This window comes from Pseudorca crassidens, chromosome 20, assembly GCF_039906515.1.
Source record: "Pseudorca crassidens isolate mPseCra1 chromosome 20, mPseCra1.hap1, whole genome shotgun sequence".
Classification (NCBI taxonomy): Eukaryota; Metazoa; Chordata; class Mammalia; order Artiodactyla; family Delphinidae; genus Pseudorca; species Pseudorca crassidens.
The window spans coordinates 4,623,978-4,642,230 of NC_090315.1; the positions used below are offsets into that span (position 1 = coordinate 4,623,978).

General features: G+C 59.7%; 1 protein-coding gene across 8 annotated transcripts; it reads right to left on the minus strand.

The window, feature by feature from the left end:
* Nucleotides 1–499: 499 nt before the first annotated feature.
* Nucleotides 500–17,681, minus strand: U2AF2 (U2 small nuclear RNA auxiliary factor 2). Of its 8 annotated transcripts, none has more exons than XM_067721355.1 (13): nucleotides 16,682–17,681; nucleotides 14,967–15,077; nucleotides 12,752–12,887; nucleotides 12,092–12,136; nucleotides 11,697–11,800; nucleotides 11,217–11,368; nucleotides 9,748–9,864; nucleotides 9,437–9,575; nucleotides 5,129–5,208; nucleotides 4,928–5,050; nucleotides 4,543–4,629; nucleotides 4,026–4,274; nucleotides 500–1,243 (listed from the first exon to the last, which is right to left on the minus strand). In XM_067721355.1, the coding sequence occupies exons 1-13, from the start codon at nucleotides 16,728–16,730 to the stop codon at nucleotides 1,109–1,111; spliced, it is 1,527 nt and encodes a 508-aa protein (XP_067577456.1). In that variant the 5' UTR covers nucleotides 16,731–17,681; the 3' UTR covers nucleotides 500–1,108. The 8 variants fall into 8 exon arrangements, with proteins under 8 accessions (XP_067577456.1, XP_067577455.1, XP_067577462.1 ...); XM_067721354.1 differs by having other exon boundaries at nucleotides 4,531–4,629; XM_067721361.1 differs by lacking the exon at nucleotides 14,967–15,077.
* Between the last annotated feature and the right edge of the window lie 572 nt (nucleotides 17,682–18,253).

Sequence of the window (18,253 nt, forward strand, 5' to 3'; positions counted from 1 at the left end):
CCGGCGCGCGGGAGCCGTCGCCAAGAGCCACTTGCCTCATTTCCACCCGCCTCCGCGAAACCCCGGGTACGCGCACGGAGAGGCGGGGCGCAGCGAGGGGTCGACCAGCGAGCTCGGCCGAAGGCGAAGAGACTACGTCGTCGTCCGCCCCCGCGCGGTAGCCCCAGGCCCGCTAGACTGTGCCCCACCGCGGTGCCTTGGGACGATCTGAACTCCTGCGCCCACAGGGCCAGCCGGATGCGCCCCTCCCCACTTCATACGGGGGCCCGTCCACTGCACCCTCCTCCCCAGGGCCACGCCCTACGCCCGTCCTAGAGGAGCAGGCCACGCAGGCGGGGTGTGCCACTTCGGGTGTGCCAAGGGCACGGGTGCCCGTGCCAGATCGACAGTGCGGACAGCTGGGCCTCCCAAGGCCAAGCCTCAGCCTGGGGCCAAGGGAACCCCTGAGAACTGGAGGGGAGGGGGTTACACACACCGGACACGGAGCAGCTCCATAAAGTAAAATACAACAAAATGTTTAATGAGCAAATTCGTCTTAGCAAATATGAAACTGCCACAGAGAGTAGGAGAGGGACAGGGGCCACAGGGTGGGGGGCAGGTCTGGGGAGACTAAAGAGGAGAGAATCAACTATGTAAGAAACCAGGGAGGACACGGTGGAGAGGACCAGAGGCCAAAAGGGACAGGAGCTGTGGTCCTGAAAGGGGAGAGCAGGGTATCGGGGCCGGACAACAAAATTCAAAATCATTTGGCCATAAAATATAAACACGCTATGTTTCTACGGTGGGGAAGGGGAGCGAAAAGGGGCATAAGGGAAGAGAGACTTCTGGGGAAGGGCCGTGGGGGTCCGACCCCGCCCTGCTGTGCACCCCCTCCCCACCCCTTCCCTCTGTGTCTGTGGGTGCATGTGTCTGTGTGGGTCTGTGTGCGCACTTCCCCCGTCCCCTCCCCGCCCCCAACCCCCCCCACCCTTAATCGGTGCCATTCCAGTTGCTGCCGGCTGTCATTCGGCTGTCACTCCTCTGCCCATCGTCTTCAGAGGGGGAAAAGAGGGGGAGCTGGAGGGGGAGAAGCCCCAGCCAGCCCTGCCCCTGCCCTCCCCCGCCGCCTCTACCAGAAGTCCCGGCGGTGGTAAGAGTCGGGGTCACAGTATTTTGTGACAACCACTCTGTTGGCGAACTTGCGACCCGTCAGGCCCTGCATGGCTTTCTGGCAGTCAAACACAGAGGTGAACTCCACGAAGATCTGTGGGAACAAGACGCAGGTTGTGAAGACCAAGGCCTCCCGGCCTCCAAGGATGCGCCGGTTCACTCACAGTAACCAGCCAGCATCTATCTACCCAAACCCAGAACTCCGCGGGAGGGAGAGGGAGGGAGGGAGGTTTACCAAACATCCTCCAGCACCCCAGGATCAAAGAATGACAGAAGACAGAGACATGCAGAGGCATGGAGAATGAGAGCAGAGGAAGCTTAAGTCAAGAGCCCCAAAGGGCAGGGGACAGGGGTGAGCTCAAGGAGACTGGTCACTTATGCTGAGTGTCTCCCCTGTACCAGGCACCATGCTGGGTGCTCCCCCAGCCACCCCAAGGGCCATGGGTGTCTCCCCCAGACAAGGGATGAAGTAAGGAAAGCTGACAAATTAGTACTCAAACGCAGGTTGATTCAAAAAAAAACAAAAAAACACCTGAACCTTGATCTGCTCAAGCTTCTCATCTTTCTTGAACCACCAGTTACAGAAGTGGAGGGAGGGGTGGATATAACCAGCCTAATTCAGAACATGGGGAGTTCTATAAAAACATGCCCCCTAATGCCTCAACAAGCAAAACGGCTTGCAAAACAAAACAAAACAAGTGACAAAACTGATAAATTTTAAGGAAGTTTGAAACCAAACTGCAGGGTTCCTTATTTTGATCAAAGCAGCTATAAAAAGACATTTTTGAGACAGTAAGGGAAATCGGAACATGGCTTGGGTAGACAGGTACTAATGGTAATTTTGTTAACGTACTAATGGTACTGTATGGTTTTGTTAAAATAATTTTTTAAAGTCATCTGTTTATAGCAGTAATTCTCAACCAAGGTGAATTTGTCCCCAGGGGACATTTGGCAATGTCTAGAGATGATTTTCATTGTCACAAAGGCAAGAGTAACACTACTGGCATCTAGTGGGTGGAGGCTGGGATGGGGCTAAACATCCTACAGCACACAGCACAGGCCCCAAAGCAAGAGTGACCAGGCCCAAGACATCAGGAGTTCAGATAGAGAACTGTACTTAAGTGATATATGAGATATATCTTGTTTCGGGGGGGGGGAAGGGGGATGGGAAGCTGAATATATAGAAATCATGAATGATAAGATATTGGTAACCTGAAGCTGGGCGACGGGCCACTAAGACACTGCTACACATACTAGAATACGACTTTAAAAACATTATACTATAACCTTAACTCTATCGCCACGACGGTTTCTCTCAACTCCTACGTTTGAAAAGAATGATGATAAAGTTTGAAAACAAATCACATAGACTGATCCCTGAGACCAGACCGGGTCTTTCAATTAGTCCCCCCCAAACACGTCCTCAGCCCCCAGGCAGCCTCCAGGCTCTCCTCTCTCGAGCCACGACTGCACTAAGGAGACTGACCTGTCATGGACGGAGTGTCTCCAGTGCAGCAGTTAGGGGCAGGTAGGAGCGCAGGCCAAACCAAGTGCGGCCCACCCTCCCCTCCTGCCCCCGCCCCACCCCCCTCTGCCCCCACCTGCGATGCTTTTCCACTGCTCCTCGGCAAGTCTGTCCAGCCTGACACCTGAACAGGGATCAGGGTGCCTACCAGACCTCAAACTTGGAAGCAGCTCTGTCCAGCCCACTGCTCCCCGCAACATCTCTGTTGGGGTCTCAGGACCTCAAAGCCAGCCCCCCAACACTGACCATCGTCCCTCCCCCGCAGACCTGCTCAGGTCCCCTGCTTCTCACCTGCCATCTCTGCCAGGTCACCAAACCCAGAAGGCTGAGATGAGCATCTCACTGGCTCCTCCCCCTCCCCGGCACACCCAGATCAGCCGCCATGGTCCCGGCATTCACAGGCCACTGACTTCTCTTCATCCTCCTGCCTGCTCTGAATCAGGTCACTGTCTTTCACCCAGATGACCACAAGCCGTTAGTACCCAAAGCTCCAAACATCACACGGCTGTCACCCCCCACCCCTCCAAATTCCCAGCTCTGCTTTGCACTCCATGGCCACCCCCCCCACTGTAAGGCACCACCTCGATGTGCCAGGTGTTTCCCACGTTTAAGAGCTTTCGAAGGCTCCCCCCATCCTCACTCAGAACAGCCAGCATGCTTCCTAGCACCCACGCTTCACCCCCTCCGGCTACACCAGCCACCTCGCTGCCTCTTGCCAGGACCCCACCTGCCTGCCGCGAGAACTGGGTGTCGCTCGGGCTTCACCAGCTCCTGACTTGCCTACCTGAACACAGGGCCCAGTGCGACGCTGCTCCCCTCCCAGCCACCACCGGAAGCAGCACACACGCTGTCTCTTAACGTGGGCATCTCACTGACCCACAAGGCGAGCAGCCACACACGCTGCAGGCATCCTGAGGGGGGGCGTGAGATGCTGGCACCTGGCACAGTGCCAGGGACAACGTGACTCGGTGAGCTCAGAATCAGACCCCAGAAATCAGAAACCTAACTGTGGAGAAGGGCTCGGAGCTGCTGTGAGAGCTCAGGACGGAAGACACAGGTGGGTTTGCTGCTTTGGGGACTATTTTTAGCACTTTTCTCCCCCTTCCATAGACAAGGCCAAACCACTTACCCAAGATCACATGAAACCCAGGTTCTGAACCAAAGCTGCTTCTATACAGAGGCAAGAGGCAAGTCCTCAGCCACAGCGGCACAGCACGCGCGCTGCCTCTCGCCGCAGGCCTGGGCCCCCAGAGGCCCCGCTCTCTCTGGGTCAGAGTAGGGTGTGGGTGTGCGTGTGTGCCCACACACGTGTGGGGACAGGGGACGCTCACGAGAGCACGCTCCCACGCACCTTTCCACAGCCGGGCACCTCCACGCCGTCCACGGGGCGGGGGATCTCGATGGACTTGACGAGCCCATACTTGCTGCATTCGTCACGCACGTCCTCCACAATCTCCTCGTACTCCTCATCGTCCAGCAGCTCCTCAGGCAGGACCATGTTCATGAGGCACAGGACCTCAGTCGGGTGACCACCCATCTGCACCTGGGAGCTCATCAGGCCAGGCACTTGCAAGGTCACGGGGGTCTGGTTGATGGTACTCTGTGGGGCAGCAGGGGCAGGGGCGTCACGGGGCAGCTCCGCCCTCGCCCCCTCCATGCCCACTTCCCCCGAGCCCTCCCCCAAGACGCCATCCCAGGGAAAGACCCTGCTCTGCCCTTGAAGACCCAGGCACCCACTCCCAACACTGGCCAGGAAAGCCAGGGGCAGAGCTTAGGACGGCCCACCCAGCGCGCCCCCCGGCCCCTTCCCACCCCCCCACCCCCAGATGTCCCCTAGCCAATGGAAGATGACGTGCCGGGGGGCTCACCAGCGTGGCATTCTTGGCTCCCACGCTTGCCCTCTGGACAAGCAGCTTCTTATCCCCCAGCTGCATCCCGTTCAGCCCCGCAATGGCCTGCGTTTGGAGAACGCGGGATGGGGGCACGCAGGAGAGAGGTACAGGTCAGAGGCCAGTAGCCTGACACCTCCCCCGCAAGCCCCACTACCCCAGAGCCGGACACTGATAGGGAAGAGGGCAAGGCAAAGGGGTGAGAGCTTGGCAAGAGCTAGAACCGAGGGAAAAGGGCCCCTATGCCCAGCCCTGCTTCGGGGTGGCCTCCTCCCACCCATCCTGAATAAGGGAGACCTCAGCGAGGATACAGAGCAGGGTGAGGGCAAGGACAGACTCGCCAGCGCAGGGTCCCAGGGCTCACCTGGTCTGTGACGTTGATGTCCACGTACTCACAGAAGGCGTAGCCCTTGGAGAGCCCTGTGGCACTGTCCTTGACCAGGTTGAAGGCCTTGAGAGGCCCAAACGATGTCAGCAGCTCTTTTACCTGCGGCAGGCCAAGACGCCATGAGAGTATGGACGAAGGCTGTGACGGGGGAGGGGCGGGAAGAGACGAAGGGTCTACCTGGTCGTCATTCAGGTAGTTGGGTAAGCCCCCAATGAACAGCTTGTGGGCAGAGTCCGGGACCACGGTGGACACGACTCCTAAGGGCAGAAAGAAGCAGACGGACTGTGAGTGCCAGCACCAGGTCGTTTCACAGACCCTGGCAGATGTCTGCAGGGAGAGGCCCGGCAGCCCTGGTCAGGCCACGTCCCTCCCACCCATGCGCCCTCCCCAGCCCTGCCTCGGAGGCGCACCCCAGCAGCACTCTTCGTTCGGGACGCAGAGCGACCCCAGCACAGCGGCACATCGGGGCCCTGGGGTCAGAGACACGAGCTCACACCCCAACCTGCCACCTGCTGCTGCGTCACCTGGGCAGGTTCCCTCGGCTCTCGGCCTGCTGGAGAGGCATCGTGGGGATACACAACCTCTCCTTCATCCTCAAGCCTCCACTCAGAGTCCTCCCCCAACCTGCCTCTGCTGAGACCAGGTCTCCCCAGGAAGCCTCCACGACCTTTCCCCGTGGGCCTGTGCTATGCACAGCTACAGGTGTCCCGAGCCGCTCTCTGGCCTCAGTCACAGGTGACCTCGGAGGAGTCTGCTGCTCGGTGTCCGTGAGGGCTGGGACGTGCCCGGCTCACTCAGCACCCTGGCAAGGCGGGGCCCACATCAGCCAAGCAGGTTTAACGACCACCGTGCGTCCACCCCAATCCTGCCTCTCCGCTGAGCTTTTGACTCGGGCGCCTGCCAGGACTCAGCCCAACGTCTCTCACACTTCCAAAACGTTGTCCTTCAATTCCTGGAGCCTCCCCACAGGGCCTAAACTACACAGAGCTCCAGGACGCCGGCTGGACACAAAGAGGATAGAAACGTGGACCACCACCCACCCGGCCGGACCTGCTGTTGACTTTGAGTTCAAGGCCCACTAGGCCCACTACTGCCAGACGCACCACCTTGCCTTCCTCTGCAATCCGGCACCAGGTGGCCCCGCTCCACCTCCTCCTGACCTTGGAGAGGAGCAGGCGACATGGGAGATGGGAAAGAGCCTCAGACACTGCCACTGCGCCCACAGAAGGGCTCCCTCTCCCACCACCACCCACCGGTCCAGCCCCTCCGGCCCTGCCGCTCCAACCACCAGAGCCCAGCCCCATCGGGGTGGGGCATGCAATCCTCTGAGACGTGGCCTGGGCAAGGAGAGATGAGCAGAAGCATCTGGGAGCCAGGGCCACGGACCGAGCACTCCACACCGGGCACCCCTGGCCGAACTCCTTCCAGCTATTCGTTTCACGTTCTCCCACCCCTACCCACAGCACAACAGGAGGAGACTGAGGCCCAGGGAGCAGGTACCACGTGAGGTCACACACTCCAGGACCCCCAACTTCACAGGCAGCCCTCAGGGAGCGAAAGGCTCTGCAAGGGTGCCGTCACAGGACACGGGCTGCGGATACAAGACTGCAGAGTGGCAGCACTGGGGCAGGAACCTGCCCCACCACACACCTCAGGGAAGCACACGGCACCGAGGGCACCAGAGTTGGGCTCCCTGGGCTCCAATCTGGGGTACGAGACTGAGTGAGGCTCCTCTGGGCCTCAGTGACCTCATCTGTGGAACGGGGAGAAGCTCGCACCCCCCACCCCGAGCGCGTGGATGAGCACGACGGAGCCACACGAGCACTGGACGCGGGCTGGCGGCCAGGCTCGCCACCCCATGAAGCCCAGGCCGCGCCAGCACGAGGGAGCAGCAGGTCGGCGCCTCAGCAACCACAGCCCCTCCGTGCTCACTCGGTTCTGCCAGGGGAGAAGGGCCTGCTCTTCAGGGTCGCACGACCAGGAAAGCACAAGATAAATGGGGAACCCAGGCCGGTGTTGATGCCCAAAGTCAAAGCCCCGAGCAGCTCATCTCCGGACGGCACGCTCTGGGCACCGCCCTGCTTCACACACCTGTTCTCTTCCAGAGGGGCTACCTCTCACCTTCACCTCTAAAACCTCACCACCCCCCATAAGGCTGCCCTGGACCCCCAGGTGCCAAGCAATCCTTTCTCATACCTGCAGCGTCACCTGCCCCTCGGCAGGAGGACCGTGACCGCCTCGTGCACTGCTGTGCCCCTGGCACCCCCGGCACTGCTTCGTAGGATCCTCCTGGGGGAGTGGAGGAAGCCCCACAGGTAGGGGCCTCTGGAGGCAGAGTCAGATTCGCCCCTGAACTGAGGAGTGAGCCTGATGCAGGACGGTCACTCAGGGTGAAGCTAAATTCACAAATTCAAAGATGCTACGCCTTCCTGCTCCCAGTTTCCATCTCGTCTTTAGGGCCACTGCACAGTCAGGCCTGAGATCAGGGAGCGCAGTTAAGGTCTCACCCCTGCAGATGATATACACTTTCAGTTTCAGGTCAGTCCCTTTTTACCAAGACAAGGAAGTTACCTTCCAGGTTCCTACATTGTTTCTTTTCCAACCAAGCGTGCCTGCCGAATTTTATCAAATGCTTTTATCAAATGCTTCTCCCGTTTATCGAACATTAGATCGAAATATGACCTTTATTGCAGACAACGTTTAACCTGCAGCCACCATCACTTTTCCTGCCATCCCCGGCACCCAAGGAAGGAACAGACTCGCCCAGTCACTGGTGGCTGGACCCCCGGCCTCCCTGGGGAGATAAATCCCAGAGAGGAGGTCAGCCGTAGTAACAGAGCCTGCGACCGAACACTGTCCCTGCCCCTGCGATGCCTCCGGTTCCACAGGAGAGAGGTGACAAGTGGGGCAGCACGGGAGACGGCCAGGCAGACTCTGCGGTCAGGCTGCGCCACCCGGGGTCCCAGCAATCACGCCTCTGAGCACGTCACTGCTCGCTTCCTGCCTCACTCCCCTCCTTCGTGAGAGGGTGCCCCAGCACCTACCACAGGAGTCAAGGGCCACTGCAGCACGAAAGCAACTCAAACCACGCGCCAGTGCGAGTGGCTACGTGCCGATAGATCTTAAAGATCTGGCCCCTAGTTGTCACCTGCCGACCCTGTACTACAGGACAGTCACGATGACGAACACCTGATCCACGGGGCACACTTGGGACTGTGCTGGCCCAGGAAGCAGGAGAAGCAGTGGGCTCCTGTGTAAATAGGAATGAGTTAAAACGCAGGGAATTCACTGGAAAGAGACACAAAGGAATGTTCCGTGGCTTGATCTGGGAGGTGGCCCCACAGACATACGTGCACGTAGAGCGTCAGAAAGTCAGTAACTTCTCAAGTTTTTTTTTATAAGCTAGAGAGATGTGCTGAATTTACCCAAACTGGTACGGTGGAAAACACTGGGGATGAGCCAGGGACCCAGCCCTGAGTCCCAAGGTGCAACCCTCTCTGGACTCCACATCCCCCATTTCACAAAGTGAAGAGCCAACTCAGTTTCCAAAAGGTGTCCTTCAGCGTGAAGCCTCAGCCAGCAGAACGCCACGTTCTCAGCCCCCAAGGGTGGGGCTCACGGCCCCCACACCCAGAGCACCCGGTGCTCACCCTGCCTTTGCCTGAGAGCTGGGCCCCCAGCTCGGCTACCGCAGCACTGGCCCCTCCAACCCCACAGCGTTCCCGGCCCCCAACAGGGCCCCTCACAGGCCCAAATCCTCACTTCCACTCGGCAGTCAACCACAGGGGTCAGCAAACAGCCTGCAGGTTCCTGTTTCTGTACAGCCTGCAGGCTTTCTGAAAGGTTGTTTTACCACATGTGAACGTTTACACGGCACCCAAACATCAGGATCCATGGATGTTAAGGCATACGGGACACAACCACACCCACTCGCTTAGGAAGCACGCGTGGCTGCTTTCCTGCTACAACTGCAGGGTAGTTTCAACAGAGACCACGCGGCCTGCAGAGCAAAAAACAGTCACTCTCTGGCCCTTTACAGGAGAAAGTTCTGCCGACCCCAGGTCTGCTATGTTACCTACCGACCTGAGGTGGTACTAAACACGGCTGCGTAGGCTGGCCCGGAGCACAGGGGTCGACGGAAAATCCACATCAGACCCCGCACCAGGAGCTCTACTGACCACCTGCCCATCCACACAGGCTCACCCACACTCGTACTGACCCCGCGGTCCAGAGCAGCGGCCTCTCACTGCCCACAACACGTTCAGTCTGGCCCTGGCTCCGCCACTTACAAGCTATGAGTCCTCAAGCAGACCACAGCTCACCCTCTCTGGGTGCCGGGCGCCACCTCTGCAAACAGGGAGACGCCCAACTCCCAAAAATTCGAAGGCCGGATGAGACGACGCATCCCCTCTGAAGCACTCGTACTGCTTCCCTGTTAGCTCCAGCTGGCCTACAGAGGGAAAGGTGGGCAAGCTCCCCACTCACCAGGCACATAGACAGAGGGATTCTCTGACATGCCAGGCAGGGGCTGGTAGTCGTGAGGCCTGCGGATCTTCAGCGACTGGCCCTGGAAGATGATGCCATCAAAGGCCATGGCCTGCGTGGTCTCGTCCACTGAGCGGAACTGAAGGAAAGAAAAGGAGGTGGTAAGGGACAGGGTGAGTGGCCAGCCAGCCCCCCAACCCCCGAGGGCTCTGGGACAGCAACCTGGTAGAGAAAGGACTGCAGAAGAGCCCAGTGGGAACAAGGGCTGCTGCAAACGGGCTGGGCCTGACCCCACCACATGCCCGGCTCACCTCTAAGAAGGCAAAGTTCTTGTCCTGGTTAATCTGCACTGCCAAGACGGGATTGCCGGGGGCCTGCGTCAGCCCCCCCAGGCGCATCTGGGCGTTGAAGAAATCCATCATGGCCTCCTGCAGAGGGAAGAGGAGACAGGGGGGGGCGGGGGAAGGGAGGTGGAGAGAGGAGGGGAAGGGTGAGAGAGGGAGACACAGAGGGGTTTGGGGGTAAGGGGAGAGGGATGGGGGGCGGGGGGGAGGGAAGGGAACAGTGGAATATGGGTGGGGGCACAGAGATCAACAGTAGGAACAAAAGCAGGAGAAAGATCAGAGAAAGTGGGGGGGAGGCAGCAGCAGGAAAACAGCCAGGGACCAGGAGGCGGGACAGGAGGTGTGGAGAGAGCCACAGGGCCCCAACCAGGGGGAAAGAGAAAGATTGCTCAAGAAAGATGCGACAAACAACAGGGAGAGGCAAAAAAAACATAAAACAGAGAACAAGGAAACGGAATGTGTGAGAAAAAGAAACATCCAATGGCGACAGCAAGAGAGAAATGGCAAGGAAGTAGAAAAGCAGCAGCAGGCAGAACACAGAGGAAACCCGATTGAGTGAGAGAGAGAGAGAGAGAGAGAGGGAGAGAGAGAGGGAGAGAGAGAGAGAGAGAGAGGAGCAAAGGGATGGAGGAAAGAGGGCGGGAGGCGGGGAGCGCAGGGCAGAGGGTTGGGGAGGAAGGGCGGGCGGGAGGGGAGGAGAAAAGAGTGATGTGGAGGAATCTGGCCCTGGAGTCCGGGGGCTGGTTTATCAAATGTAGCAAAGTGCAGGTTGAGAAAGTCAGAATGGACCTTACTTGCCTTCGACGACGGTAGCAAATTTTTTGTTGCTACGAGGGATCTCAGCCCCACAATATTTCACTTTAAAGAGAAATGGAAACAACTCTTTGATCTCGGGATTCTCAGGGGGTGTCACGGGAAGGGGTGGGGGAGAGGGGAAGGGGAGAGGAGCGGTAGGGAAGGTGAGGGGAGGTCGGGGCGATCAAAAATAAAAGAACAGCGACCATGGGAGGGATGTGGGGAGAGGATGGGGGACACAGGCGGCAGAGAACAAGAGGCGTGTCAGAAACACTGAGGGGGAGCGTGCGTGTGCGTGTGCATGTGCATGTGTGCGTGTCCGAGTCTCCCTCTCTGTCTCTCTCCACACGGATTCGGATTCGTGGATTCGTAGGTACGTTACGTGTGTGCCTGCTCTCTGGGTTGCTGGAGGAGGTTGGGAAAGGGAGACGGGAGAGGGAAAGGAGGGAGGGAGAGGGCCACCCCCAGCCCGGCCCCTGGCTGGCTCAACTCCATCGGTCCGTCTGGGAGGGGGCCGGGGGGTCTTGCAGGAGCAGAGTCTCACCCGTGCAGGTTGGGGGACGGAATGGAGGGAAGGGGAGGAACAGGTGGGGGGGACAGGGAGAGGTAGGGGCAGGGGGAGGGCAGGGAGAAGGCAGTACCTCAGTGATGCCGAAGGGGATGTTGCCCACATAGAGGCGCCGGGCCTGTCTGGTCATCTGGCTACCGACCACGGGCACCGGTGTCGGGGTCACAGCCAGACCGTCGGGGGTCATGGTGGGGAGAAGGGCGGTGGCTGGAATCTGACCGGCAGCTTCAAAAGGAAGAGACAGGGATTAGAGGACATCAGGGCGCCCGTGGAGCGGCTCAGCAGCCGCGCCCTCCCAGACATGGGCAACCACCGCCTCTGCGAAACCAGGTCTGTTGACAGCTTCATCCCTGCTGTCAACTGCAACAGTAAGGGCTGTTGTCAAGGGGCTTCAAAAGGCAGAGGCCAGAAAACCCAGGGTGAAAACCCCAACCGCCACCCCCCCAAAACCGAGGCTCTGCTTCCTGACCACCCCAGTATACAACCACTCCAGCTCACGAGAGGGTAAGGGGGCCAGAGGACCAGCAGATGTGGGGCGGCGGCCGGAGCCTACCTTGCATGGCCTTGTACTGCATGGGGGTGATGTGCTCAAAGCCGGGCGGTGGCACGTCCCAATATTTACGGACCTTCTTCTTCTTCTCGTGGCGGGGGGAACGACTGGGGGAGGGGGGAGGGGAGAGCGGGGCAGGGCGACCTCAGTCTGACCAAAGGTGGGCCTGCAAGTCCCCCCAGGTTCCCTTCGGCTCCCCCGCCCAGCTCGGCTCTCTCCAGGAGGGAGAGGATCCGGGTCAGGGCCGTGCCCAGGCCCGGGGAGGGTGCTATTGCAAGGCAGGTGGGCTCTCCCCAGTGCTCGGGCCGGGGCTGGACAAGGACAGGGCAGGGTGCACAGCGGGGAGGGAGGCGAAGGGAACGGACGTCAGGGCGGAAGGGGCAGGAGGAGAAGCTCACATCAATCCACCGTGCTCCTCTTTAGCGCCTCTGGTCAAAGGTTTGCTGGGGGGTGGGAGGGAAAGGTGTGGGGAGGGGTGACTGGGGACCCTCGTCTTCCCCACACACCACACCCCCCAAGGCCGCTGAGTCCAGGGCTGGGGCAGGGCCGAGGTGAACAAGCAGCGGGCAAACCCCCTCGGCCCTGCCATTTCCCCCACGCCCCCCACCCCCAAGCAAGAGGAAAGGAGGAAGGGCCAGACAGACCACTTTCTAGCTGAAGAGACTGAGGTGGGAGGAGGCAGGACTTCCACCTATCCCGCCCTTCCTCACCCAAGGGGCAGAGAGGACAGAGGGGAGCCTGGGGAGGGAAGAGGCGTTAGAGCGGAAACCGCCGTCCCCCTCCCAGGGCGGCACCCCAGAGACCCGCACAGTGGGCACAAGAGGGCCGGGAAGGGGAGGGAGCCCCTCACCAAGGGACAGACAGAGCAGCTCCCTGTCACCAGACTCGCCTTGGAGATAAAGAAACTGCCGCACCAGCGACCCACCAAAAACTGAAGGAAACCCCAGGAACAGGGAAGAAACTGATTCAGACAGATGAGCAGCAGCGCCTCCCCCAGGTCCACGCGGAGAGGAGCCCCAGAGCCCCGGGACGCAGCCGCCCGCTCCCCGCCCTGGTACCTTCGGCGCCGCCTGTCCCGGGAGGCGCTGCGCTGGTCCCGGTTGCGCCGGTCCCGGCTGCGGCTGCGGCGCTTGCGGTCCCGGCTTCGAGAGCGGCTGTGGCTGCGCTTCCGGTGCCGGTTCTCCTTGTCACGCTCTGGGCAAGGCGGGGGAGAGGATGAGCTGAGGGATGCCGCGGCCCAGCCCACCCGCGCACTGCTGGCTTCGCCCCAGCCCCAGGGAGGCCACCCCCAAGGGGAAGGGGCTTGATGGAGGAAGGGAGAGCAGGCTTCCTGGGTCCACACGCGAGTCCAAAGACCCTCGGGACCGGGGAGGGAGCTGGTTACCTGAGGGGACAGGGCCTGGAAGTGCCCCCGGGGTGTAAGGTACCTGAGGATGCTCAGGAGGAGCTGGGGAGCCAGAGAAGACAGAGGAGGCTGGCTCCTGGTCCCCCTCGAGGGCTGAGGGGCCTGACCCCAGGGTCGTCCCTGAGAGGGGCAGGGCTAGAGGCTGGGGAATCAAGAGACCCAATGATGTTTTCCTGAAGGGACCCAGCAGCCCCTCAGGAGACCTCCTCAACCAGCTGGCCCCCACTGCCCCACCATCAGGCCCCGGGGTCAGGCACCAGGCAGGACCCGCTTCGCTGAGAAGCAGGGACACCCAGCCCATCCCCACCCCACCAGCTGAACAATGCAGGATCCCCTCCTCCAGAAAGGCGTGTCTTTCAGAATGTGGGGGGTGGGGGGGAGGTGCCGGCCCACTACCCCCCATTCCCACACTCCCTCAGAGCCAAGGACAGCAGGAGCTGGGGCGGGGGCTTTCTCCAGAGCTCCCCTTGGCGCCTTCAACCTCCCCCCACTCGCCTTGGGGGCGGCGCCTAGGAACAGAGCACAGCCTTGCCAGCAAAGCACAGAAACCTTGGCTCCCAGCAGACCTCTCCCCCTCTGAAGGAGGTACAGCTCCTGCACCACGCCGTTTGTACTCTATTTTCTCGGTTCAAAGACGCCACTGATTCCTCAACTATCCTCGACTACCCCTCAAACACGTGTTAACTTTACCACGTGTCTGGGGACGGGGCGGCAGGGGGCGGGGGGGGTGTGTGTGTGTGGAGATAATAAGAGAATGTCATGGACCTCACTACAACAGGATAAACCTGCACCTTAAAAAGGAAAAAACGTCGTAGCAATCATCGGGATGCCGCCTAAAACCATATTCTGCGCTAATTTTACTTGCACTCGATCCTTACTGTTACTTCGGGAAAACACTGGAGAGGGGGCCTTGCTCACGTAAGAGATGAGAAACCTAAGGTGCAGAGAGATCACGTGACTTACCCAGAGCCAAAAAGCATGAAAATGGTGAAGCCTGAATGTGAACCTTGAAATGTCAGCTAAGGCAGCTAAGCAGCGGACAATACTCCTAAAACACTGGAACCACTAACGACAGTGGGATTGCCTCCTTGAAAATAAAAAGACTAAACATAAAAAATAAATTGAAAACTGGCACCTGGAGGGGACAGGAGGGAACGGGCAAGCAGTGTGAAGCCAGAGGTAAGCACAGAGTCATGGCACTGGGCCCAGGGAGGAGCCCTGGCCAGAGGCTTTGGGCCTCTGGCTCCATGCTTGTGAGACGGGCAGGTTGTGAGCAGGAGACCCTTTCCTGTGGCTTAGGCTCTAAAACAAACAGGGAAAGAGACGAACACAGAGGAAGCAGTGGCACCTGCTGGGTGCCTGGGACACAGAAAAGGAAATTAATTCCCTGGAGACACAGACTGACACTTGGAGGAAGCGGGACCGCAGAGACAAAGACCCACAGGCACAAAGACCCATGGGCAGAGCAACACATGGGCAAAGCTTCCCCCTGAGGCAAGAGTAACACCCCCCCACACACATACCCACTGATACAGCACAGATCAGAACAGAAAAGGGAGCTACAGTTGCTCAAAATGCTGTGGCCACCTTGTTGTGGGAACAACTCCACCAACCCAAGGGACATGCCCCGGCTGAGGGCCTGGCCCCCCAGTACCAGTAGGAACACCCAGGGAGAAAGCAGGCAGCACACCTGCAAGTGCCCCAAGGAAGGCTCCATCAGTTCCACTTGGCTTTCCAGCCTAGCGGAACATGGCTTTGCAGCCCCGGCAGACTCGGGATCGGTTTCAGCTTTTCTGCATAAAACCATGCAACAGCAACCAAACCTTTAAACCTCATTTTTCTCTTCTTTAAATGAGACTCATGCTTACCATCAGGTGTGGGACCCGGCAGAAGGACGTTTGGAAAGCAACTTTCCCTGCCTTTCCCCATCTCTAACACCATCTCTGAGTGAGCTGAAAACCTGCCTCTGTACTTCCTCCCTAAATAAGAAATTACACTAGGAATTATTTCACAATAAAAAATATCACTAATCGGGCACTTAACGTATGCCAACCCCCATGCCACACACTTTACATATGTTGCCCCATTTAATCTCAGCTCTACCTCTGATCAGCTGAAACGTGGGAAAGTTTTTACTTTCTGAGCCTGTTTCCTCCTCTGCAAAGGACAGGAAATCACTTCAGCCTCATAGGACTGTTGCAAGATCCACTTAGAAAAACTGTGCAGAAGAGCTTAGCAAAGTGCCTGACACATGCTCAAAGTTTACCTGCAACTATTATTTCTATCATCCCTGTTTATTCCAACATCCTAACGACAAAAACAAAAAAAGTCACGCTACACATACAAAAAAAATAAGCATACAACTACTGAACAATGAAGTAGATACTAAAACCCAGGTCTGCTCACCTCAAAAGCCTGTACTGTTAAACGGTACATCATGTACGTACAGACACCCCGTGGGCACCCCGAAACGTGACTTCTTGTCTCCTAATCCAGCCACCCCCTACCCCACTCTAGGGTGGGCCGAAAGGGGAATCCCAGCGCCCCATGGGGCCCTCCGAACACAGGTAGCTTAAGCCTCAAGCCTACCACCTTCCCTCGGCCTAGCTTCCTCACTCTCAAATCGGAATAAGGAGACAAAAGAAACCTGTTAACTATCTAACGCTTCTCTCAGTGCTGACATTTTTGGGGCCCCCAAAGTAATCAGCGTTAGCACGGCCCCGTGCTTGGACTCGGCGTCACCCGAGGGGGACGTGCCTCCCACCCTCCCGACTGAACCAGGTCCCCCTACTCGCTCAGCCTCAGTCTCCTCCCCTCCACGCTGAGATTTACGAAGCTGAGTCTAGGTGTCCCGAGCTGCGACCCTACAGGACGTGGGGTTTGCCTCTCTAGCTAGGGAGCGATGGAACGCAAACATTCCGCACTGTGATCGCCGGGAGAGCCAGAACCCCGAGAAAGGGGTACAGGCGTGTGAGAGGAACACAGAGCACGCACAATGAGGCCTCTTCCACAAGCGCCGACCCTGGCGCCCCACGGCAGCGGCCCGGCGTGACACTGGCGGCCGGTCCGCAGGACCAGGCGCAAAGGGCGGCGGTGCTACAAGCGCCGCCCCCCCCCCGCGCGGCCCGGCCCGTGCCCACGTGAAGGGGGTCCCACAACGGCCATTTTGGAACAAAGGGGGCGTGGAGACCCGGGCCGCGGGCCCGGCCGGAAGCGGAAGTACCAAGGCAGCCGTAGAAAAGGAGGAGGTGCGAGACCGAATCTATATAATCTCCTTTCCAGATTAAAAAAACCTCAGTCCGCGAGGGGACACCCGGCGAGCCCGCCGCGCGTGCCGGAGACCACGTGGGGCGCGGAAAAAAGAGCGCATGCGTCCGGGCCTGCGCTCGCCGCTCCCTCCCCTCCCCTCCTGCGCGGCGGCACGCCGGGAGGTCACGTGAGCGAGGCGCGCGCCCCGGGACTTGGTGGGGGGGGGCGCCGCGCGGCCCTGAGAGGAGGGGGAAGCAAGGAGGAAAATGGCGGGGGACACGGAGGGAAGCCAAGAGTCGCCCCGCCCGCCGTCCCGCACCCCCGGCGCCCTCACCTTGCTTATTCTCGTTGAGCTGCCGCTCGAACTCGTCGAAGTCCGACATGCTGAGGCGGCCGCGTAGGGCCCTGTGGAGCTCTCGCCTCGCCTTGCCGCGCGCCCGCTCCGGCCGCTTCGGCTACTTCCGCCGCTTGCTTCGGCTACTTCCGGCCGCCGCCGGCGCTCCACCGCCTCCTACCTAATCAAGCCCGGGCTGCCCGCCCCACCCCAGCTCCGCCCCTCTCCCCGCCTGCGCGCCCGCGAGGTGCCCCTCCCCCCCGGGCCTGGCTCCGAAACGCGTCGGCTATTTCCGGACCGTAGAGGAAAGCCTCGGGAGCAGCAGCTACGGCTGCTTCCGAAAACACCCGAAGCGAGGGTTTCGCCGCCTTCCCAGGTTTTCGTAACTTTTCGGATATTAGCTCTTCAACGTTCAGATGTTTCCGTAGATCCTCGCGTTCCTCTGCACCCAGCCCCCTCTAAGAATTCGGCTTCTTCCGAAAATTGAAATTGTCCCAGTCTTTGACTGCTTGCGCAGATTCTCCCCGCTCTTCTCCGCCGGCCCTGTCCAAGCAATCGGCTACTTCCGACAAGCCTAACCGTCCCGGACTTCGTCACTTTCCGAAGGCTTCCGGAGCTCGCCCTCAGACCCAGCCAGAGATTAAGCTCGTTTCCAAACTCTCTCGGAGAACTTCGGCTCCTTCCGCCACCGCTTCGGGAAGGCTTCACTCACGGGAGATAGCTTCGACTTTTTCCGTCGGCACTTCGGCTCCTTCCGGCTCCGGGAACCGAAAAGGGAGGGAGGACAGAGGAGAGGTGGGTCAGGGGAAGGGAAACGGAGAAGGGGCAGGGTCCCGGCTCTCGGAACCTGACTCTCCGGGTGGGGAAAGGGGAGGAAAAGAAGGGCTGATCTTGCGGAGGGCCTAAGAAGGTTGCGCGAGACAAAATCAGCCAGCGGGGTGAAGGGTGCGCGCGGCCGCTGCGGAGGTTGCCAGAGCGGCTTTGTGCGCCTGCGCAAGGGGGAAGAGGCGGGGCGCGAGGTGGGCTTCTGCGCCTGCGTAGAAGCCGGTCTGAGGCGAGGTTTCTCAACTGTTCCGGAAGGGTGCCCGCTTCCCGAGCCCCCAGAGCGCGTGCGTGAGTCTTTCCCTTCCTCCAGGGAAAGTACTGCATTCCCGACCGTTAAGCTAGGCCGCCCTCTCCTGGTTGCCATGGCAACCGCACAAGCGCGCCCGCCCCACCCACCCACCCGCCGCGCAGGCGCAGCAGGCGACGTAGCGGACACTTCCGGGAGGCAGATAATTTCGCTTTACCGCCTCCTGGCAGAAGCCTATGCTCAGAGAGTTCCCGTTCCCCTCGTTGGCCGCCTCCGCCAGAGGTTTCATTCAGACGCGCCTCCTGCCTCCGTGCCTCTAGTCCAAGTAGCCCAGCGGGTAGTGCTCACGCCTTTTTTCCGGAGCTCTGCCCCTCCGAGTTCCCCAGGGCACAGCTCCTTCTCCCCTCCCACCCCTGTCTCCGGGGAGCTAATTACACCCTGTCTCCCCAACCTCCCCGTTTCCCGCCTGACCGTCCGTGCCCCGGAACCCCTCAGAGCCT